The sequence below is a fragment of the Phaseolus vulgaris genome, chromosome 3, assembly GCF_051622355.1.
Source record: "Phaseolus vulgaris cultivar YP4 chromosome 3, ASM5162235v1, whole genome shotgun sequence".
In the NCBI taxonomy this organism is placed as follows: domain Eukaryota; kingdom Viridiplantae; phylum Streptophyta; class Magnoliopsida; order Fabales; family Fabaceae; genus Phaseolus; species Phaseolus vulgaris.
Window position 1 is genome coordinate 12,297,856 of NC_143500.1, and position 26,087 is coordinate 12,323,942.

Genomic DNA, 26,087 nt, shown 5'->3' on the forward strand with positions numbered 1-26,087 from the left:
AACTGTGACTGTGCGATACAACAAGGGAGAAGAGAAAACAAATGAGCGCAGGAGAGGAAAGTGAACTTCAAGACATAAAACCTGAAATTTTAAAACAACACACAACATCCATTCTTCCATGCAATTGATGCTATTTGTGCTTTTCTTTTTTGTAATTTAAACATATTACATTTGTGAGTCTGACCAATATAATATTTATGAAAACAATTGCAAAAAAATATCACCACTTAATATGCAATTATATAATTTTAAATACATTATATTAATTAAATTATAATTATAATAGACTGATATAATATAATATTTATGTCATAAATTATATATAATGTTTTACATCAATTTTTATTTAACCAATTTAATAACTTATTGTAATATATGCATTTTGTACTAGTGTTGCTGGTGCACTCCTTCTTCTTTCTTTCCTCGTTTCTCCATGCAAAACATCACAAACAAATATGATCAGTTATTTTTCCATTCTCATTTCAGCTGCTATAGTACATTACCTCATCCAAAAAGAGGCTTAGTGACACTCCACGTGGCTGAACAACGTCTTATGCACGTGGGAATATCGATATCAAATGTTAGGTAAAATGGTTTGGTGAGAAACCAACATTTATTTAGTGGCTGTATTTTCTTTTAATGAATTATTACTAGATTTCACATTTCATGTATACATGATTTTAAAAAAGGATTAAATGATCGTAATTGTTATTATAATAAAATTATATTACTACAACAACAAAAATCATGAAATAAAAACTAATTTTAAAAATCAAAACTAATTAGTTCTTATAGTTACTAAATTAAATATCATCTTAGATACTAAAACAAAAATTGATATATAAATTTATGTTACTGTTAAATAGTTTCTAAATTGATATCTAATTAGTTACCAAAGTTTTAACTACCAATTATTTAAATTCTATATTTGGTAGTAAAAATTTTGGTAGCTAATAATTAGATATAATTTAAAAATCATTTAACAATAATATAAACTAATTTATAAACCAAAAATATTTGTAGTTTATCTTTAATTTAATCACTATAGCAACTAATTATTTTTAATCTTTAAAATTAATTTTTATTTCATAATTTTAAACATCAACCGATTAAAATAAATCACTAAGCATCATTTTATATGGTTCAAATACTTAAAAGATTTAGGTAAACTTTAAAATTATAATGTAAGTGATGTATTCTATTTTTGTTCGGGTGGATTTTGGGAATTTTTTTTCATGTTCGTATCTTATAAATTATATGTAACTTGTTCAGAACCTCTTGGAAGAATTGTGTAAATATGTAAAACACTAGTCAAATCCTAATTTTTATTATAATCACCAATGGACAAATATATCTCAGTCTATTTTATTATTTTTTATAAAAAAAATAAAATATGTTAAAAATACTCCAAACCTATTTCATGTGATTGATTATACAACTGCATAACTTTAAAAAAAAATAATAGAGATATCATGGTCATCCGTTATGACAATAAAAGAAACAGTTATTACAATATTATATAACGTTATTATAATAAATATAAAATTGTACAAATGATAGACATGTAAAATAATTATGAAATATGGTATCATCTTTATAAAGTCTAGTCAAATATTAGAGTCATTATCTTTCTATTTATCTTGTTAGCATCGTAATTATTATCTTTAGATTCATATTCTTTTCAAATTCATTCCCAATATAATTCGAAATCTTGTAAATCTCGATAATTGGAGACACTATATCCAAACTTGTCTCCCTTTTAGCTCACTATTACCCTCCCCACCATTTTTGCAACTTAATTCTTTTGTGTATATTGTATTCTTAATATTATGATTATTAAAATAATATTTTATGTTCTAAATTTTAGTTCTAAAGACATTTTATTTATTTATATATTATATTACAAAATTATTTATTTTTTTACAATGTCTGTGGAAATAAATATACCCGTTTAGTTTAAAACAAAATTTAAATGTTATTTTGCTTCCATTTTAAAAAGTACTTTTTCTTTTATAATCCGTCATTTTATTTAAAATACAATAAATAATTGCATACGTAATCAAGTAATATATATTAACTTTATTATAATAGTCTAATAATAAAAAAATATATTAACAGAATTTATGAAACATCCTAAAATGAGTAGTAAAGACTTAGAAACATATAAATTTATTGTGAATCATGTTTACTCTAAAAAATAATAGAAAATAATAATCGAATACTACTTTCTCAAAACAACTATAACTTTAGCTACATAAAAAAATTAGAATGACAAATATTTTACCTTCAAATAATAATTTTTTTCTTTTCTAATAGGTACTGATCGGAGTCGAGTGAGTCACGTCACTCGTTCTCGATTGACCAATCGATCAAGTGATCAACCACATTAAAAATCAAATTGAGAATAAACGACAGGTAAGGAAACATCCTATAAATACGAGCCACATCCCAGCAAAATTCATCCAACGGTGGAGTGATTGGAACACGACCAAGATCCTACGAGTAGGGAGCCTATTCGGAAACTGATCGAGTACATGAAATATTTCTTTGTCAAGAGGGTCATGGATGACCTCGACCATGATTTGTAATGGGTAGGTGATTGAGTCCAATGGAATGGAAACTTAGGCTTACCCTCATAATAATATAACTAAGGTTTATCGTCTGGTTCGATAAAGATTTTGAAGTACCTCTCTCTTTGAAATTCTTATAAGACGAGGTATAGGAAGCAAAAAGAATGATGCCCAGACGGCTTGAAAGAGAAAGCCAACCCACAGGATGAGCCAACCAAAATTTATAGTAAAACAAAAAAGACTGTATGGATGACCTCAATCGGAAGATATCACAAATCAACCTAAAGGCTTGAAGGGCCACCCACGAATTTGGATACAACTAGGTAGGAGCAACGTTAAGGAGACTAAGACTTCATCGTGAACTCATCAAAGAGTAGGGTTATGTGTAAATCATTAAAAAGACAAGTATACGCGAAGAAAAAGTCACGATGACCATTTTTCCGACCGTGACAAACCCGATCGATGTGATTACAATTGTCAATTGCAACCACATCTGGTGGGGAGTTCGATTTTAACATAGAAACTTTAGAAAGAAACTCATTTAAAGCGGAAAAACCCCTAAAACGAGTAGGAATATCAAGCACACGTGGGTCAACCCACTCATAACTAAGATAGCAAGGCGGTCGGCTAACAAGGTCAACCGCTTGGCTAGAACAACCAACATCCCTAGCCTCACTAGGATTGGAATGTGTTCGTTCGGATGAAAAAGAACAAGAAGGAACACGAGAAGACTCAGAAGAAGAAGCCATTATTAACTTCTTGAAGAACAAAAGTGAAGAACAAAGGTGAAGAGCAATCTAAAACACTCAAACGAAGAAGGTTGACACTCAGAAAGTTCTTTAACGAAAGTTCTTTAACGAAAGTTCTTTAACGATTGGACTCAGAGCAAGTAGATGGAAATGTAACAAAGTTCAAAATGGAACCCTATATATAGATATTTGAAAATGAAGGAATAAAATGTTGTCTCCTTTGACATCGTTAGATTCGTCTCAATCCAAGGGTGCATAACGTGCGAACTCGAAATGACACAGTCTGATAGACCGTCAAATCTCTTCGATCAAAAAGTGAAAAACTCGAACAACACATTGAGTGACGCGCGTCCTATCTCTGACACAACATTTAATGCGTCAATGCCACTTCATACCTCGAAGTACCAGTCGGGATCGAGTGAGCCACGTCACTCGACCTCGATTGACCGACCAATCGGGTGATCAACCACATTAAAGACTAAATTGACAATAAACGACAAGTAAGGAAACATCCTATAAATCTGGGTCACACCCTGCTAAATCCGGGTGACACCCCAAAAATCAACTAACACTGATTTACTGAAGATATGCTCTAGATATACCTTCGTACAAATCTGGGTGACACTCTAAGAAATCAGCTAACAATGATTATTGAAGATGTGTGTTAGATATGACCCATTAATCAAATAGCTTATTACCAAACACTATAAATAAGCCTTTATAGAAGAGTAAGATACATTTTTATCAATTTGATATCATACACTCTCAATACAGAGTACTTACTTGATCGTTAGAGAACCTTTTGTAGGGTTACTCCTGATCGAGCGCTAAGAAGCTAAGGAGTGGAAGTGTTGAAGTATGAAAGAGTAAAAGAATCGAAGAACTAGAATACAAGGAAGCACAACTGAGCAATCGACACCGACAACCTCATCCAATCTTAAGTACTATCTAGACCCACTTTATTTATATAAATACAAAATATATCGTGATTTTATTTACTTGTTTCTTCTTTTTTATTCAATATTTAAGGAAATAATGGGATTATTTCACTAGAATAATTTAAAAGAAGTATATTTATTATTAATTTTAATATTAGCATAAACATACGGATGAGCGTGCTTATGTATTTTGAAGTTTTTGTTAGGTTCCATTTGTAACTTTTTTATAAGTAATATATATATATATATATATATATTACGTGATTTTATTTATTATATATAACTGAAATAATTAAATATATTGTACACTGAAGCTATATTATAATAAAAAAATAATTATATTTAAAATATGAGTAGTTATTTCATTTTTAATTTACGTGGGAATCTTTTCCCACTCTCTTAATTCTTTTCAAATTTCTTCCTTTGTTTGACTATATTTTATTTATTTATTGGTTTTTAAATATTTGTACACATTGTTGTTGTGAATTTTGTATTATAATTTTTAAAAAAAGGAAAATATTTTATGTGTTAGATGGAAAAAATTATTATATAAATTCACGTTGATCACGGAATATACTCCAATTTTGAGAATTAAAAGATGGTTTACTTTAAAAAAAAATGTGAAAGGGTTATTTCTTAAAACTTTCAAACCAAAAGTAAGAAGATAAAATAACGCCATAGTTTAATAAAGTGGTGCCTTTAGCATGAACTAAGATGACATATATATTAAGGCACATGAACTAAGGTGTGTAGCTTGTTATTTGGTCACGTACATTCTCATCTGTCCTTAAAATTCAGTTTTCATATGCAGTCATGTATTCTGATGTGTCCTTAAAATTCAGAGTTTCACACACACTTCATTAATACAATACAGCTGTGTAATTGACCAAACTGGTGTAACTCATAAAACACATACTTCGGAGTTTAATTTTCACTGAAGAGATTTAAATGTAATTAATTTTATTTTAGATTAAGAATTAATATCCAGTTCAAATCTTAATCAGAAAGTTATAAAAGAAACACGTGAGGGTAAAAGAATAATAGTCTGATGTGGTAGAGGAGAATGTTTTTTAATCGAATTGATGCAATTTTACCAAAATATTATTAAAATCGTCAAATTTTAAAAAATTTATCCATATGAATATGGATAAGTCGTGTGCTCATTGTGTAAAAGTTGGACATCCATAATATAAATTTAAATTTGTAAAAGTTAAAGACGTGTTGACACGATTTTAATGTAAAATAAGAAGTTGTATTTGATGTAGATAATTTTGATTAATATTAATTGAAATTTATTTATTTTTATTTTAATGAAATCATATATAATTTCGATTACTTTTACATTAAACTAAAGTCGTGCACCCTTTATATAACTTTTGTACGATATTATTTTATTGTTGATGTTGATATTAATACAAACGGTTTTATATAAAAAAAATATTAATATATTAATATTAATTGTTTATATAAAAATATTATCTGTAAATTTTTTACATAATTATTAAAAAAAATAGCCAATTTTCTAAAATTAATAATAAATAACATGTTAAAATATAGAAATTATTTTGAGTATTGTTATTAGGGATTAACATGGAAATTAACTTGTAGTTTTATGTCGTTATATATTAATATTTATTTGATTATTTTGTGTAACAGTGATAGAAAATGAAGCTATAAATTGATAGGAAAAATAAAGAAAGAAGAGAAATTAATAATGGAAATTGGAAGAAAATTTTACTATCAACCTTATTTATATGGACAATTGCTTTTATTGTGACCTTCACTCTGACAATAAGAATAATTTTTGGCTTATTCGAAATTGGCTAATCCATTTCGTTATGGATACAATGTCATTACATCATGGGATCATGTATGAAATTTGGTCCCACGTAAGTAGACCAATAATTCTTATTTCGAACTGAATGAAATTGGACTTCATAAGTCTCATGTTCAGTTTTCAAAATAAAATAAAAAAAGTTTTTCCCTAATATGGTAAGGTTAACCTATGTCGAATCCCCAAAGTCACATCTCATGTTATATTCACATTGCTCATATTTTCCTTAAAAAAGTTAAAATTAGGGGGGAAAGAAAAGAATTAAAATTGAAATGAAAAAAAAAACAGAAAATTAAAGCAGAATGAATATTAAACTGTCTATATACAATCGTCTAAGAGACTATCTAACAACATTCAAGAATGTAAAAAGTAAATGTAAATGATAAAATAGTAAAAATGTAAAAGTAAAATGTAGTGTAAACTAAAGACAAAGAAAATTAATGAAAATGATGAAACACAATTGGTAGATTGCCTAGTCTGCAATCGCTTACTAGACCCTTTAACAGATGTTATGCAAAAACTACAATGACTTGTGCATAAGAGCTACGTACAACTATTAAACTGTCTAGTTATCAATCGCATACTAGACCATCTAATGGTTCTATGTAGAGAGAGTGAAAGTAAAAGAGAAAAAGGAATCGAGACCGTTAAAAGTAAATTGTAAAAGTTTAAAGGGTGAGAAAAATAAATTGTAGGAAAAATAATTTGCATAAACCTAAAATGCAAAAAAAGTAAAGTGCGAGAAACATAAAGAACAAGAAATGTAAAGGGCAAAAACTTAAAGTTCAGAAAACGTAAAATAAAACATTGTAGGAATGTAAAGTGTAACTAGAATTAAACTAGAATTGAAATGAGCTGAGCGTGGCAAATTAAAGTGCATAAATTTAAACTAACAAGAATTCAAAATGAATTACAAAAAAGAAAAACAAAATTCAATACTACAACTACTGACGCGCCTAAGTATTTCTAATCTAATCAGTATATGTTTTTCTTCAGTCAATCTCTATTTATAGAGTTTTAAAGTTTTACAAATGGGTGGACTTTGGATCGGGCCCACAAAAAACTAATCTACAACGAACTACTTGACCATCTATTGTTTTATTGACTGTTGACCTTTGATTGTCGAATGCCTATTTTTGTAAATTTTCACTCTTTCAATTCATTTTTTTCCACTCTTTATAGTATAAGTATCTTCATTAAAGCTCATTACGTCAAAGACCAATTCGAAAAATGTTCCTTCAAAAGATCAGAAACAACTGTTAGACAGTTCAAGAAAAATTTAAGCAGAAAAATGAAGTTTTTATTATGTTTTTTAAAAACTCTAATTTTCTACATAAAATACAAATCTAAACGAAGAACAGAAAATAAGAACCAAAGAAACCACAAAGAAATGCAATTAGCCTAGAAAAATATGAGAAAACCGAGAGTTACTAATCTTGTGTAACTAGACCAATAACCACATTTCGAACTTGATTAAATTGGACCTTATAAGTCTTGTAAATATTGTGGAGATCGTACACTGGGACGACAAATATTGTTAGTTGTAAATGAAAAAATTAATAAACCACAATGACATGAGGACAAGGGAACCGAAGAACTTGAAACTCTCCACAATGACACCACCATTTAGTTAATTTTTTAGTTGTGTATGACATAGGTTGACGTCAAAGTTGGGTAGTGATTATCTCCTGAACATCAAACTCTGAATTTTCTCGATTATATCTTTGCACATGACACATAGCAAATTGTGGTTCGTTTTTTCTTAGTAAAATAGTAACATCATTAGGATATTGATTTCATAATTGTAACATGCACTTGATCTTGGTCCCTCGTTCAACAAACCAAGACTTTGTTCTTTCGAATGTTCTCTTAACAAGAACACAAATGGGTAAGGATCATGCTCCTTTCAAAATAGAGTCATGTTTTTGGCTAGATTTATTTTCATTTGCCCTTCATAGACCTAAGTTCACTTTTCCAATGGTATTTGATCAATCTAAGAGTCTGCTTGTCAAATTTTTTATCACATCACCAATAACTTTGCTTGTAGAGTAGGTTGTTCATTTCATAACCTGTGACATTTCATAAATGAAATTAGTGGAACATGCAGTGAATTTGTAATATTGCATAATGAAAGTTAAAGAATATAGATACCCATGTTTATTAACTTTATTTTCATCTTTGAATATTTTAACCTCTTGTTGAAATTAAATACAATATGGCGTATGCAATAGACTAAGATTGGATCGTTCCTTCCCAACCAACATCTAGAGATTCTAATGTTGACAATATTGTTGTCCCATCAACTTGAACTATTGACTTGCAATAGTTGAACCCATCAATGCATGGCTTGAAAGACCAAAAGACACATTAAAAGATATAAGAAGGGTTGTATTGAACACAACAAAAACATATGGATGAGTAACATATTGAACAATTGTACCTAGAACACTTTGTTGTACAACTTGCAACCATTTTGTAAGATGATTATATTATTCATCCTAGTCGCGATTCCATTACAAAAGCATTTTATTTAGCTATTTAGGCTTTTCTATAGGTCACTAAATAACCATGATGATTCTTTATTTCAGCAATCAAACTTTTTATTGGGATGGAAGGATTTTCCTTGTCTGAATTGACCACAATGGAACTTATATGTGTTAAGTCCAAATTCATGTGATCATTGAAAAGAACAGTTGAAAAGCACATATGAGGTGTTTCAATTTTTATTTATTTTCCATTGATGCCGAATTTTTCTAAAAGATGCTTGGATGTGCCATTGCCAGTTGTTGTCAGAATGAAAGCAACATGATTACCTGTATGTGTCATGTATTATGATTTTTTGTCAAAGTAGGTTAGATTTTGCATATCAATGGCTTCCAATCAGTGACTTCCTTATGATATGTCATTATTGTGCATGTAAAACAAAGATGTGACACTAGGACAAAATGTATAAACAACGACTATTTATTTAATGCGTTTTTAGGGTCAGCCGCTGTCATTCAAAATACGGTGGCATTTTTGAGATTAACTATGTGGCTATTTGTAGCATTCTTAAATCATGCACTTTGATTTAAGAATGCAGTTATTACTAATAGCTGCATTCTTAAATCATTTTTTACCCTAATTATGAAGTGCGCCACTTACGCTTTCATACTTTCTTTGTTCTTGGCGCTTTGCGTTTTCTCCCTGTTTCTACTCTGGTGTTCCTCTCTTCTTCTACGAGTTTCATCATGTTATCGTGCCATTGTAAGTTTGTTTCGATCCGCTCTCTTTCTTCTTCACCAATGGTTTATAAAAAAATTTCGTTTCACTTATTTGTTGGTTTTCTTGCATTGACGAAGGGTTCTCTGGCGCTTTGTTTTCTCTGTTGTTTTTTCTCCCATGCTTCCTCTTGTCTTCTGCGAGCCTTCATTGTGTCATTGTAAGTTCATTTCGAGTTCTCTTTCTTATTCACCATTGGTTTATATATATATTTTTTGTTTCTCTTATCTGTTTGTTTTCTTGTATTGGCGAAGGTCACCGCTGCTTCATTGCCTGCTGTTTGGGTTTTTGCTATGCCGTATTTGCTCCATCGTTGCTACCGCCTCCGTTGCCACTGTCGTTGCTGCCATTGCTGCCTTAGGGTTTACCATAGACGCATTTATAAATCGCATTTACGAATGCGGCTAAATAATCGCCTTCTTATCTCTTCGATTTAAGACTACGTGTAAAACAAATGTGGCTATATAGCCGTCGTTGTAACCCTTTCTGCACCAGTGTGACAAAGGCAATATGAAAAGATATCGAAAGACTACTTCATCCAAGACAACATGCCATATGAGTGCATTTTGAGTTCTTGAATCCTCGAGTGATGGATTTGATAAATGTAGCTGGATTTGGATAACTACTAATGATTTCAAATATCAACATCAATCATCACTTGATCACTGCATTAATGGAGAGGTGGAGAACAAAGATAAATACCCTCCATCTTTCACATGGAAATTCAATAGTGACCATAGAAAATGTGACACTACAATTGGGTCTTCCCATTGATAGTGAACCTATCATTCGAGTCAACAATTGTGACTTGGTTGCACTGTGTCAACAATTGTTAAGATCCATAGCTCCCTTAAATATTATTAAAGGAAACACGATTAAATTATCTTGGCTGAACAAAAAATTTCAACAACTCCTTGATGATGCAACAAATGATGTGATTGCTCGACATGTACAAATGCATATTCTTTCACTGATTGAGAGTTTGCTGGTGCCAAATACATCAACAAGCAGAGTGCATCTCATGTATCTTTTTATTATTGGATTACTTAACACATGTCTCAAATTATAGTTGTGGTTCGACGATCTTGACTTGTCTTTATTGTGCTTTAGTTCACAAAATTGACTTCAACCAAGACTACATAAGACATTTCATGTTACTATTGCAGTGTTGGGCTTGGGAATGGATTAAATGTATTTCCCCATCAATTGATCCATTAACTAGTGAAGACATTGCCGCATGAATTGGTTTTCCACTCACAAAAGGTATATTTTTATCTACACAATTACTTTCCCAAATGAAACTTCGAATTGTTGTTAAATTTTACTTTGTTTATAATACATATATAGTTTATATAAGGTGATATCGTGCACCGTCGCAAAGGCAACATCCACCTACGTGCACAATGAGTTTAATAAGGAAGACGTTAGATCATTTATGGCCCAAACATGTTCTTAATGAAATTAAAGCTACATATAATCTTAAGAACATTTTTTGTCTCATACTAATGACAATTTTCGCAGTTCTTGTGGACTCCTTACAAAAGGGGAGACGTTGCTCCTTTAATAACTGTTGATGTTTCTTCTATTAATAGGACAATATTTCCTGTAATTTATTTTGCCATTGTTGAATTTTATCATGTTGGCGAACAATGCAAAAATTGGGTTTTAACAAGGTATTTCACTCGACCCATTAAACTTAGATTAATTGCACAAAGAAGATATGAGAGGTGAAATTAACAAATATTGACTAGAGTACCATCAAAAGGTGGATAATAATGTGGACTGATAAACATAATTGTCTCATTCAAGGTATTCTGTTCAACGAAAATGATCATTTGCGTGACACGACAACAAACATGCAATGATACATTAACCATACTATCTGATACATATCGCCTCCAAAACCGACATTTGATGACGATACAAGTTGACTTTGTTTTAATTTCCATGATGTAATTTTATTTATCTAAAATTTGAAATTGTTTTCCATCAGGATGACATGCCACAATGAGTCTTCTTTTTACATTTAACAATTTCATGTTCATTAATCCAGTCAATTCAATCTTCAACAACCATTGATGTCCACATACATGGATCATCATCACCACTTATCTTTTCATTCTCCACAGCAATAGATTCCCCACACATACACTATTTTTCCCAGCCAACTAGATATTTTTTCCAGTCCACCAAATATGTTTAGAACTTCGACCTTAACCCCTCTCTGACATCATTCATGCACTATTATCCCACAATACCTCACAAGGATCCAAAATGAAGGTGCAACAATGATTATTCACCTCCACCTCCTTCCTACCATCACCCTCCACAAAGACTTAAAAGACAAACAAAAAGATCGCCTTGTAACAGTTCCTCTAATAGATAATTCACTTGATGTAATGTAACAATATTCATATTATAAATTGATTACAATTTTCATTATAAACTTTCCTTCTTTCTTCATTTTATGGTCAAATTTACAGTTTTACCTTTTTTTCCACTTTTCCACATTTAATTACCAACTTTTATATTTTTAATATATATATATATATTATTTATAATTTCTAAAAAAATACATCAGCCTCTTATTTATTTTCTAATTACATAATTTTAATTTTTAATTTCACAATGAATATTTTCATATAAAAAAATATTTTAAAATATCAAATACATTTTTTTTATCTATGTTATAAGAATCTCATACACGATTTCAGTTCGTATCAAATTATGCTGAAGTCGTTACGATTTCAATATAATATAATTTAAATTATTATGTTTAAACCACTTCATTAAGAAAACCTTGATTAACATTAATCAAAGTCAATAGTTAAACACAATATCTCCTTTTATATTAAAATCATACTAAATTTATGACATTACATCTTTATAAATTCAAAATGATAAATTGTGTGGTACTACTTCTTTAGTAAATATATTAGGATTATCTAATGGTACTAGCATTCCGGATACAGTCTCTTAGTTTTGGATAGATGGTGATTGAAATATTTCATTGTCTTTACAGCAGATGCCTCATCTTTTTAGTCATATAATGGTTAGGGCGGAACAGGATATTCTTAATTGGATTCTAGTTGAGTATGGTCGTTTCACTCTTAAACCGGCTAGGACTTTTTCCAGGAGTTCCCTGTGGTTGGGGTAAATTTATTTGGACTTCATATCTTCTGCCTTCCAAAACTCTAGTCCTTTCTACAGATAAACATATTCAAAATAAAGGTCTGCATATTTGTTCTATGTGTACTCTTTGTGAAAAACACGAGGAATCTATTTAACATTTATTTTTTGAATGTTCTAATGCTTTGCATATTTGGAGTTAGGTTCGACAGATTTTTGCTACTTCTCATTTCTCTAATAAGGATGATCTTCTCTATTTTATAAGAGTGATGGTAGTCCTATGGTTAAATTGATTAAACTTGCAGTGATAACTTTTTCGATTTGGATGATATGGCGTATGAGGAATTATGCTCATTTTTAGGATAAGATTGAGGTTTATAGGGCTATTTCGGTTATTAAAGATTTAACTCGTCTAGTGGAAAATTCGTCTAAAGCTTCAATGAAGAAGGATATGTTGGATTTCGACATGATCAAGTTTTTTGGTATTAATACTCGTACTGGTAAAGTTCTTCGTCATCTTCCTATTAGATGGGAGTTTCCTTCACCAGGCTGGGTTAAAATTAACACTGATGGAGCTGCTATTAGAATATATGGTTTTAAACTAGAGGGGGGTGAATTGTTTAAAGAGAGTTTTAGCACACTTTTCAGCCTTGAATGAAATTACTTCAAGAAAACCTTGATTAAGAAACCAGTTTTTCAAAACATAAAGCAAAAGGCAAAACACTAGTAAAAACAATCGGTTGTTTTACCGAAACAATCGGTTGTTTATAACAGCTAACAAATATCAAAACTGAATTTAAAGAATTAGGGATAGAGAGAATGCACACAGATGTTTATACTGGTTCACTCCAAATCCAGAGCTACATCCAGTCTTCTCAGAAACCCTCTGAGAAAATCCACTAAGCAATCACAACTTGATCACTTACACCACAACCAAGAAAGTGACCTTGAACACCTCAAGACACACACTCTTCTTGGCCAACACACCAACACTAAGATTGCTGATCTTGATCCCCTCAAGAACACACAGCCAATCTCAGCAAACACAGAAACGAAAATTGTTTCACAGAGTACAAGAATTACACTTGTTACAGAAGATAATCTGAAATCAATACAAGCAGAATCCTATTCCACACACTTTGATCAATCACAAACTCTAAGCAATCTCAGCTCTTTTAAAAACTCAGAAAACTCTATTCAAAAATCTTGTTTCACAAATCTGTTTTTCTGAATATATTCAAAGATGTTGTTTGTTATCAAATCTTAACAAACTCTTTAATTGCATTTAATGATTGGTGAAAGCATTTAATGATTGGTCAAAGCATTTAATGACTGGAGCGTAAGCAGTTAAATCATTTAAAGCTCAGTCAAAGATAAAACAGTTTTTCTGTTATGGTCCCAAAACAAACAATCGGTTGTTTCCTCGAATCAATTGGTTGTTTTGGTTTTAACAGCTCAACCATTTGAAAAACAGTTTTCAATCTTTTCTCAAAACATCTAAGTATAAACAATCGGTTGTTTCGACAAAACAATCAGTTGTTTTAACTTAGTTTGAAAAACATTTTTACTTTCACAAAGATTGATAATGCCTATTCTTTAAATTCGATCAAGGGGTGGATTACAACACTCAAACTACCCCAGAACTAAACTAAACCAGCACAGCAACAACAAGCACAACCAAGGCTTCAACATCCTTCAAAGGGTTTTGATTCTTCAAAGCTTGAACACCACTTGGTTCAACATATCCTGGTCTTGCTACTTGTGGAGGTATTTTCTGTGGGAGTATGAGGGAATTTATTGGAGTTTTCTCTGCGTTTCTTGAAGTTCAAACTGCTCTGGTTGCTAAGTTTTATGGGGTTATACATGCTATGGAGGAAGCTCAAAAGATGGAGCTTACTAATGTCTGGCTGGAATACGATTCTGCTTTGGTTTGTGCTGTGTTTATTGCTAGGACCAATGTTCATTGGTTTCGTAATCGATGAAATACTTGTCTTAATTACTGTGGGAAAATTAGGTTTAGGGTTACTCATATTTTTCGTGAAGGAAATGTGTGTGCTAATAAGTTGGCTAATTTAGGATTTATTCATAGAAAATCTTTCTATTGGTATAATAGGCTACCATCTAGTATGTTCTTAAAATTCTTTATGAATAGATATAGTCTACCTATGTATCATTTTTGTTTTTTTAATAATATTTTTTTCATATGATGATAAATGATAGTTATTACTTGAGGTGTCAGCATAACTAGGATGTGAAGTTGCATAATAATGCCTAATGTAAAAACTTTTATATAAAAAAAAAATTCAAACTTGTATGATGTATGTACAAATTTATTCACGAAGTCTTATATTGACAAAATTTACAAATATAACTAAATTTTTCAAATTTTTTTTTAAATTACACCAATTTAAAAACCCAAAAGGAGAAAGTGGTCGTGTGCAATAGTGTATGCCACACTAATCCAGGAGAGCTTTAATATAGACTGAACAATGCACGTTAGGAGGTGCCACAGCACAAGTCTTCTCATAGAATTCAGCATTTTATTCAAACTTCCCCTCATGCCCGCGCACTAACCCCAACTATCCGTTTATTTAAAACTATTAAATAAATACATAAAATGTATTAATTAATCTTAGGTTTTGCATTCACTCACCACCATTTTTCTATTCTCTTTCTTTCTTGTAAGAAAAGAGAACCAACCAACTCAGAGGGTGTGTGACCGTTTTCAAAAAAGTAAGAGAGAGAAAGAACTGAAAAACAAAACAACGAAATTACTCGGACACTCACAGATCAATCTTAGTACTTCGGTCTAAAAGACTCACTTCACTCTCCTCACTGCTTCTCATACGATTCTCTCTACTCTCTGTGTTCCTGCTATCTGTTTATTCAAGAATACGTAACACATGTCCAAACATAGTTGTATTTGAGGTATTTGTCAATTTGACCCTTCTTTTACTCATTTGGGTATATTCCAAGTTCATCAATTTGTTTAGATCCCCCACCATTTCTGGGTTATTTTTTACATACCAGTACTCCTTGAAATAAATAGGTAGTTGATGCTTTGTTGGGTTTGGATAAGAATATGATTTTGATCCAATCCCATATACCCCTTTTAAGTATTTTCATTGCCCATTTTCTATCTCTCTATTTCATGTAGCTCTGGCTCTCTAATTTTAACTTTGGATTGTGTTTTCTTGTTTTGTTCTGCCTTTGATCACTGAGGATAATAGCAATTTTATTTTCCCCTTTTCCATTGAATACCTTTTGGTGAGGGCTTTTGGGAATGTGGTTTTTGCTTATTAAGGTGTAAAGGTGGATATGAAAGAGAAGGGAGAAGTGATGGTTTCGCTTTTTCTTTTCTTTTTCGATTTTTTTGCAAAACATAAAAGCTTCTAATTATAAACCTTTGGCTTCAGCATGCAAGTTGTCCGGTTCAGGCAAAAGGAGCCTCAAGAAGAGAGGGACGCCGATAGAATAATAAGCACTCTCGGAAGTAAATGATGCCGCAAGATATGAAGCAGCACCATAATGAAGAGTCCACGAAGAAGGAGCACGGTGAAGAATCTAAAAAGAAGGAGCACGTTGAAGAATCTAAAAAGAAGGAGCACAACGAGGAATCTAAAAAGAAGGAGCGTCACATTGTGACTTGGACTCAAGAGGTGTTTCTTTCTCTCTTTAGCTGTCTACATTTATTTTAATTCTTCTGTTTACTTGCCATTATATGTCATTTACTTAGTTCTAACAATGGATAAGCGAGTTTTTCAGGAGGATGATATACTAAGGGAGAGGATTGGTATTCATGGAACTGAAAAGTACTCATTCTTCTTTATTAATTCTTCTTTTGTGGTACACACTATTTTCTTCCTTGATGAGTGACATTAAAGGGCTTTGTATTGTAATTAATTTTTATGCAGTTGGGCAATTATTGCATCTAAGTTTAAAGACAAAACGACAAGACAGTGCAGAAGAAGGTGAAGTTTTTTAAATTGTCCACAATTTTTTGATTTTGATCTTCACTGATTCAAGAGATCTGCTGGGTTCTTTGTTACTACCATTCTGATGCTTCTATTACTAATCAAATTTCAGATGGTACACGTACTTGAATTCTGATTTCAAGAAAGGTGGATGGTCAGCTGAGGAAGACATGCTCTTATGTGAGGTAATGATGCTCCCTGTGTTCAGAACCCACTCTCATCTACACGGCTGCAGTGGGAATTAACAAGCTTAATTTATAATAGAAGCATATGGAACTTTAAAAAATTGGAGTTCATGTTTTTCCTTTTGTTGGAGATGTTGAATGAGTAGTATGACTAAAATAAAAGATACAACTGAGAGACAACTCTTAACTTACAAGTTAAATCTGTAGAGTTGAATTAGACCTAAAACCCAAATTTAAAATGATACAAGTGTTTATCCTGTCATTGTTGTTGAGTTTATCCTGCACTTGCTACTGGGCTATAGCCGGACTATCTGCAAAGTCTTGCAAACTTCACAGTCAAGATATCTAGTCTTTAATATGAGGGAGTGTGGTGGAGATTCACATTGACCAATACTATGACCATGTTTTGTGTATAACTTGGATTATTCTCTCCTTACAAGTTGATTTTATAGGAATGAGTTATGACCAAACCCACATTATAAGACCCTTTTGTCTTCACTGGCCAGAACACAATCTATTGACGCACTTAAGCACTGAGAAGCAACATAGCCTACTGTCAGGAGTTGGTTACAACCAATCAACCCTGATCTCATATGTATATATGCATACTCCGGAAGATAACATCAACTATACTTCACTACACATAGAAAATGAGGCATTTATAATCTTATTTCCTGCCATTTTCTCTGTAGGCTCAAAAAATATTTGGTAACAGATGGACAGAAATAGCAAAGGTGGTTTCAGGCAGGTAACCACAAAATGATTCTTTTCTTCTTTAGTGCATGTGAATATATGATAGCCATTTTATTAATGGTTAATATTTAATGCAATGCTTTCTGTACAGGACGGATAATGCTGTGAAAAACCGTTTCTCCACACTCTGCAGAAAGAAAGAAAAATATGCAGCATTAGCAAAAGAGAACGGCACATCATACATCAATTCAAATAACAAGAGAATTATGTTTGAACGTTATAATAACATGGATACAACAGCTGAATCTGGAGGACCTATTAAAAAGATGAGGTATTGTATACTCTATGTATCAAAATACACAAACTCTACGAAGAGAAGTGTTAACATGTTATCCTATGGCTATATAGGAGGGCCCATATCCCTGATGATGCAGAAAAGATCAAATTTGGGGACCGATCACATTTAGGAAATGGAGCTCCAATAAATCAACAGCAAAGAGCACCATTTGCAGTATTAGCTCAAAACTCCAATAATTCAAACAGCTTGCCAGACCAGCAGCATGTTTGCAATCCCAAGCTTAATTCTGGTAGTTATCTTTAAACTGAACTTTAGTTTTGAATAGTAAAACTTGAAACACAAAACATGATATAGTTAATATATTCAGCGAACAAAACTTCAGCCCTCCTCTCATTGTAAGATGGTTTATAATGCTTCTGCAGCCCAAGATAACCAGATTCAAGGAACATTTCTCAAAAGGGATGATCCAAAGAGAAGTGTATTGATGGAACAGGCAGAGTTACTAAGTTCACTAGCTCTAAAAGTTGATACTGAAAACATGGACCAAAGTCTTGAACACACTTGGAAGGTGAGGCGTTATAACTTCTTCTAGACTTTCTTCAGTTTTGAATATTGAACACATTATATTCTTCTTTAAAAAATGAACTTGCTAGTTTTTGTGAAGAGTAAAGCCCTAAAAGTACCGGTTGTATCTTTAGAAGTAAACATAAGAAGTAACTTGTTGTGCTAGCCTATTTGCATCAAAATTTTGAAAGTCGCTTGACATGTATCTTTGTTTAATTCGTTAGCACCCTGGTAAGCATTAAAAGTTAATTGAAAAGGTTTAGGCATTGCATGCTCCTATAGTTTCTTGACTAAAAACATTTGCAACATATCTCATTATGAATCTGAAGCAATTATTTAAAGGGAAATATGATTCAAGTAAGTTGTTAATCTTCCCAATGAGAACTCTGAAATAGTTAATAGATCGCCTTGCTAAAAATTGAAAACTCAGCTTGATTTTAGGATACCAATGACGAGCTGACATATCTTTTTACTTGAGCATATAAATATGATAAATGTTATTCTGTACACCCTTTAAATTCATCTAACACTTGTTTAAACTGATGGCAGGTTCTTCAAGAGTTTCTGAACCTAAACAAAGAATCAGATATTCCTGGTCACAAGATTCCAGATTTACGGCTTGTAGATAAAGATACCACTAAGGACTTGAAGAGCGGTAATGAGGAAGGCCAGGCTTGTTGGAGGTACTTTGAGATCTTTAAAAATATTGTTTCGCCTGTGGCCTCTGCAAAATGTCTAATAGTTTCTGAATATGTTCTAGGCAAGTGGAACAGTACGACTCTCCAAGCAGTTCTGGATACAGTACAGAATCAACTTTCCTTTGTCAGTCAGCCGGTGATAATTCAGAGCACCCATTGCATCAGGATATTGGAACTGAAATGAAGTCTGAACAACTTGGAGATGAAAAAGGAGTAGGCAGAGATGAGAAAGGGGTTCTTTGTACTGCAAATGTGGATAAAGGTAAATAAATGGAAAGGATTTTTAATAAAATTTCAGTTTAGTAACAATTGACCACATATATAATAGATTATGTTCAAAGAGATGATGAATAACCAGATAATAACTTAATCTCTTAAGTGGTTAGTTATTCCTAAGCTGGAAATTATATGAAGGCCTAGTTTTATATATTTTCTAAAATAAAATGCTTTTTTTCAATATGCTAATACCATAAATGGTAAGCGTTAATATTATGTCTATTCTAGCAGATATGTTGCCATATTGTGAGGAACAGATAAACAATGACTTGATTGTTTCTACCTCATCAAGATTGGAGTTCAGCTCCCCTATTCAAGTAACCCCTCTGTTCAGATCCTTGGCAGCAGGAATTCCCAGCCCACAATTTTCCGAAAGTGTAAGTCAGCCATGAACTTGGGACTTGGGCATTGATTATATTTCTGTATAATTTTTTTTAAAATGATCTATATGCATATATTGTATTTCTTTTGACCGCAGAACCCATTATGATTTCTGTTATAGTTTCATAAAGGATTTTTAGGGTCTCTGATATTTTCCGTTATCTGATATTGATAATGTTGATAATGATAACTAGCATGATTATATATTATTAGTAATATGGGAGCTTTTCAACTTGATGGTAGAGCTTGTTGTAGTGGAGATTTTATAGGGGAAGCTTATCAATGCAAAATTGACATGTTAAAGCGGTGAACTAATGGAATCATGATTAGTTGTTGGATTAATGGAATCATGTCTTTTCCTTTTAGTTTAGTAAGATGAATGCCTATTATATATTAAATATTAATCTATCAATAATAAATCAAATAATGGTGGCATTTTATTTTCATCATTAGTTTCAATACTCAATCCATGAAACCGTAGTAGGCACCTTAACTCAAGTATTCCTAATATCATCTATTTCTACTTCTAAGTCCATTGGGCTTTTGAAATATTTAAGCAATCCCTACCTAAAATTGTTGATGCAGGTAAAAAAGAGGTAAATGAAGAAGAACAACCTGTTTGTAATCAAGTATTTGGGTGGCATATAATGTGCTGGTAAAACTAATACGATATATGTGTATATGGCATGAGATTTTCTGAGACATTTAGATTTTTTAGCATACAGATTAAGTTGTGTAAGATCTTACTCACATTGGAGCGCATAATAATGATATAACTGCAGGGTTTGTTTGGATAAAATTTTCCATAAACACTCATTGGAGAAGAAAATACGAAGGAAAGACTAACCATAAAGTAAAATTAGTTTATATATGAATTAAAAATCATCTATTTAGAGAAACTCATTTTGTTTGTCCTTCTTATATTGCTCTTATAAGTTAGAAGTATTTTGAAAAAGTTTATCTTGCAAATAATATTTAATTTTGTGGCAAGATTAGTGGAAGCTGTTAGATGTTATTCACACATTGATTTTTTTAATTCTAGTTTGTCGTTGGTAATGGCACTTCTCGCTTTTTCTCTAGTATTAGAATATATCGATGTTTGACACTGAAGACTAACCTTTATTCTTTCAGGAAAGGAACTTCTTAAGGAAAACACTAGGAGTGGAATCTCCATCCATCAACCCAAGTGCCAACTCATCACAACCGCCACCCTGCAAAAGAGCCCTACTACCAAGTCTATAAACCATCTGAGATACAAATATTGATCCGTTTTGAATCCTACTTTCTCATCCTTGGCAGTAATCTCTGGCATATGGAGAAAAAATATGATTTCAATCTGCCTAAAGTTTTGAAAGGCATATGCTGTTCCTCAAGAATGTTATGATACATTCTTGCCGCCATCCAACATATCTAACATCTCAAAAGTTACCTTTTTGAAACTTGCACATAAAATTGGCTTGCTTAGTGTGTCATTCTTTGGTTTGTTTTATTTTGATATTGTTCTGGGTTTGTTTTTCTCCAATCCAGCAATCAGCATTTTGTCCGAATTTTGTACAGAGCTTGCTGTGTAATCAGTAGCATCATGATTCCTGAGTGTGTATGAATACATTAGCATAGATAGAAGAGAGAGAAGAAACTTAACAGTGGGAACTTGGATTCTAATTTGTTGTTTGGAGTGTGCATAGGTTATTTAATAAATATTTTTCCCTTTTGGTTCTGATGTACTGAAACTTAATCATAAGTGAGTGGAAATGCATTTGGTTTGGTGTGCAGATACTGTTTCAGTTTTTAGCTCAATCAAATTGTAAAATTCTCCAAACTAAGACTTATATTCCAGGTAAATAAAAGAAAATGGTAAAGCAAAGGCCATGAAGCATCATGAAAACAGAACAAGAAATGGAGAATATGTAAATCATATACTTACAGAGTTTTCATGTCACCTTGCCCCCTGACCTGATAGAGGCAAAGCATACCTTTCTCTTTGATACGGCTTGTTTGCCATGGAGCATCATCTTGTGCTGGGTGGAAGAATAATTCCACACTCACTGCATTCTTATATTTAGTTAGGATAAGGGGTTAATGGTTGGTGGGAGAATACAGGAGCTGATAATGATGATAACAAGGTAAAAGCAGTTGGTAAAAAGAGAGAGGGAACGTCCTACAAAATAAAGTGCATACCTTTGCTGTTAACTTTGGCCACCAAAGACACACTTTGACTCATTTGGTTTGACCAACCAACTCACTCAAATTCAATTCACTTAAACAAATGAGCTAGTAAACGCGTTAATTGATTTTAAAATTTATAATGCCACTGTCTGTAATCATTGCTATTGAAATTTGAGCTTCCAGATCTGGAAGAAGAGTAAATGACATTCAAACTACATTCTTTATTTGAACAATATCAAGCCTTGTATATAAGCCCGATAACAGATCTTATTAATTGAACAAAATCACGTTCAAATATTTAACAAGGTTTCTTTATTTGAACAGATCTCATTGAATATTTGGAATTCATGCAAAAAAAATATAAACCTTAATCTATACTTTGGAGGAATTCTAAAAGTGGGATACAAGTTGAAAATCAATAAATTTATGTTCCTAGGGTTTATGATTTCTCAAATGAACCTGAAAGTTCAATCAAAGCTTTAGGGTCATTACTTCAATTAATGTGGAAGTTATTGTTCTGGTCCTTGAAATGGTAGAGAACAAGTTAAGTTCTCATTGAATATTCCGAATTCAACCAAAAAACGTAAATCCTAATCTACATTCGATTGATGTGAAGTGATTCTTTGATCCTAATGAATTCCTAATTTGGTGCTTCAAATGGTAGAGATCAAGTTCTGATTGAATATTCCGAATTCAAGCAAGAAAACTTAAACCCCAATATACACTTTTGGAAGAACTCTAAAAATGTGACACAAGTTGAAATTCAATCAAATTATGTTCTTAGTGTTTAAGTTTTCTCATTTGAACCCGAAATTTTCAATCAAAGCTTTAGGTTCATTAAGTGATTGCTCAATCCTAATTTTGGTTATTCTTGCTCACAAGTGAGATCTCTATAAACATCACTTTCCACCACATTTGAAGAATAATTTTTTCTATACTCTCATGTGCTATTGGAAAACAAGAATAGAGTGAGTGGTGAAAATGAAACATGAAAATGGTCTTTTAAACAGAGATACGAAAGAGAAAATGGATCATTTTGGTAAAAAAAGTTCATCTAATGTTTTGACTGTTTCTTCCTGCACCTCCATATCTTCTTCTGACACCTCCATACACAACATGAAAATACATTTTTATCCTTCTTGTGCCACCCCCATAGAATAACTTCCGGATTATATAATCTGGAAACGCATTTGGAAAAAGATTTTCGGATTACATAATCCGAAAGTTAAAAAAGACTTATGGATTATATAATTTGTAAAGTAATCATGCATCTGAAAAAAGACTTCTGGATTATATAATCCGGAAGCTAATTACAAATTTAAAAAATGACTTCCGGATTATGTAATCCAGAATATTACAGAGGGGTATTTTTGAAAATATGAAAATCTATGGAGGTGAGAGAAGAAGGTATGGAGGTGCAGGAAGAAGCAGCCAATGTTTTGTTAACTTGGCCCTTATATGTGACATGTAAAAGTGGGCTTTCTCGGTGTCTTCTTAATTGTCAATTCAACTTTTTAAAGATATTAAATGATGGGAAATTCTCCCTACACTACCATATTTTTAAAAAAAAATTCAACTCTACCCTTCTTAGTATATATATTTGGGTTTTTGTATTGATAGAGTGTAGTGATTTATTTTTCATTTTTAAGTAGTTTTGGGTGCTTGTGATGGTTGGTGGCGAACTTTTGATGGCGAACTTTTGATGGTTGAAATATATTTTGCGATATTTTTAGAGTTTGTTTTCGGTTAGCTTATTTTTTCATTTTTTTTATATCAAATTGTACAATCCGTAACACCCTTAGTATAATATGTATTCTGGATTATACAATTCAGAAGGTAAACCAGGATTCAGAAGAACCTTCCAAATTATTCAATTTGTAACACATTTTGAACTACAATTTAGATTGTACAATCTGAAGTCAATTCTGGATCCGAATTGACCTTTTGAATTGTACAATCCATAATACATATTATGGTTAGGAGGTATAACGGATTGTATTGTAGAATCCCTAAGGTATTCTTCTCGATTTTGTAATCCATAATATATTTTTCTAAAGAAAAAAAAATCAGATTATAGAATCTGAAATATATTTTTGGATTCGAAAATATCTATTAGATTTTACAATCTAGGAGAATAAATAGAATAAAAAATATATTTTTAAATTGTAGAATATTGTAATTTTTTAAGGATAAAATGATATTTTTAATTGCCCTAGAAAGATGCAGTAGAAATTATAGAGGTGCCGGAAGAAACAACCTTAAATAATATTAGATAATTTTTCATAAATCAGAGTTATAAGTTTAAATTATGAGATTTCTTTATTAAAGCATGTTAATATAACATAAAAACTAATATTAAACATCATAACATTAATTTTTTTTCTTAAAAACAATTTTCTTTTCAACACAGTTGAAGAAATATATTATTAAAGTGGAGGTTTTATAGAGTTCCTGCATCCAAGTAAAATCTATATAAGGTCTTAAGAAGGACGATCTTGATAAACTTAAGAAGACATCATGTAATACGAATCCAGATTATCTGTTGGATTTTTAGTATTCTCCCTCTAACGTGTCTTCAAAATATATTAATATATTTTAAAATACTATTTTGAAAACACAATACCAAAAATTAATAGAAAACTTAAATTCTATCATAATCTTTACAAATAAAGATTATTTTAATTGTTGCTTAATTGAATATTACAGTGTGTGAAGTCAACTTGTATAACCATATCATATGATAATAGTATTGCCTTAGTTGATGTCACACAATTACTTAATATGCCAACTTATCTAATAATATCATAAAATATGATATTATTGGTCAATGTGACAAATTTATTGGATAAGTGTAACATGGACCATACTTAGAGTAATCTTTGAAGTTGAAATTCAGAAATCGTTGAAAGAAAACTTGAAGCAAAACCTAACACGTCATAGTAACATTATGAAGGCCATTAGTATGCTGTGCAAATTTTATATAATATAATCTATACCTCTCTCTCTCTCTATATATATGCAAAATTTATATAATATAATCTCTCTCTATATAAAGATATAAAGGGATTCCTATTTATTATCTAACATTTTTATTTTATTTTATTTCTATATTAATATTTATTTTATTAAATTATTTTGGATTTTTAGTTATTTTTGTTAAATGTGGAGCAGTTTTTTTATGATTTAGAGTACTTTTAGGAATGACAAATCAGTTTTAATTTTTTTTTCCTTTTTTTTGTTTGTTTTTAAAGTTATAATATATGTAACAACGTTGAACAAAATGCACAAAACAATATCTTTTTTCTTCTATGTTTTTCCTTTTTCTCTAACTCTCTCATACTCTCTCTATTCTCTCTTCATTTCTCACTCTATTCGTCATCTACTTTAGAATTTGATCGCATCACGTTGTAGTTGAGTGACTAAGGAACATTTATACCCGATAGATTTTTAAACAAAGTAAGTTCATTTTTACTCTAAAGATCTCTTATTCTCTGTTTTTCTCTATGATTTAGTCATCAACCTTAGTGGGGTCAGTTGAGAAAAGTGTTTATCTCAACTTGATTAAGCTCATACTAAAATTTGGTAATATTTGGATAACTTGTTCTAGGTTCCTAAATTTAGATGGTTCCTTTGTTTGAGGTAGAATTTCCATCACTGAAATTTCAGGTAAGAGAAGCTAACTTTAATTTTTAATAGTACCCTAGACTAGAAGATCTGGATGTGGAGGGGACGTGGTCCCAATATTCAATTTATCTTGCAGGGATGTTGTTTGTTTATATATTGTGTTGTTTGTTTATATATTGTTTAAACTTGTAAAAATATTAGATTTTGATGGTTTAGTATTTAAATGTTATTTTTTTATGTTAAATAAGATTTTAAATATTGTGAATTGCGTTTTGAATGATATTGTATGATGAAAATTGTATGGAATTGAATTCATACATTTGGGATAATGTATGGACTGATGTTTGTTTGTGTATTAAGTATTAATGCCTATGTGGTAACAGAGATCTCTGAGCTTCATTGATGATCGAAGTCACATAGACTAAGATATCAGGTGATGAGAAGCTGATGGGGGAGTTCATGCACACCGTGACATATGAGATGCACGACTTGGGTTGTATTGAACTTACCCCAATCCTTTCTGTTGGATTCGCTGGTAATTTTTGGATCAGGTGTTAGTCTCTGGTAGGACTTACTTAATACGGGTGTTCCGGAAGGCGTCAATTGTTATTCTGTTTGTTGAATATCCTGAATGTGTAGATCCATGTGAGATCTATGTGATTATTATGTTGGAATTTGAAGAAGATTGAATAATTGAGAAATTGATCTTTGTAATTTGGTTTTCTCTTTTGATTTAATTTTGTATAT

General features: G+C 31.4%; 1 protein-coding gene and 1 long non-coding RNA gene across 3 annotated transcripts; one reads left to right on the forward strand and one right to left on the reverse strand.

Moving 5' to 3' along the window:
* Nucleotides 1-15,115: 15,115 nt before the first annotated feature.
* On the forward strand, nt 15,116-21,322 carry LOC137806600 (transcription factor MYB124). 2 transcript variants are annotated; one of them, XM_068606805.1, is made up of 13 exons: nt 15,116-15,409; nt 15,898-16,140; nt 16,247-16,293; nt 16,396-16,452; nt 16,568-16,640; nt 17,333-17,388; nt 17,485-17,664; nt 17,742-17,920; nt 18,054-18,199; nt 18,745-18,878; nt 18,956-19,155; nt 19,401-19,546; nt 20,682-21,322. In XM_068606805.1, the coding sequence occupies exons 2-13, from the start codon at nt 15,979-15,981 to the stop codon at nt 20,790-20,792; spliced, it is 1,491 nt and encodes a 496-aa protein (XP_068462906.1). In that variant the 5' UTR covers nt 15,116-15,409; nt 15,898-15,978; the 3' UTR covers nt 20,793-21,322. The 2 variants fall into 2 exon arrangements, with proteins under 2 accessions (XP_068462906.1, XP_068462905.1); XM_068606804.1 differs by lacking the exon at nt 15,116-15,409 and having other exon boundaries at nt 15,545-16,140.
* Nucleotides 18,631-21,688, reverse strand: LOC137806601 (uncharacterized). The gene is made up of 3 exons (XR_011080371.1): nt 21,475-21,688; nt 20,668-21,139; nt 18,631-19,137 (listed from the first exon to the last, which is right to left on the reverse strand). It is a non-coding gene; the product is annotated as an uncharacterized LOC137806601 (long non-coding RNA).
* Nucleotides 21,689-26,087: the final 4,399 nt, after the last annotated feature.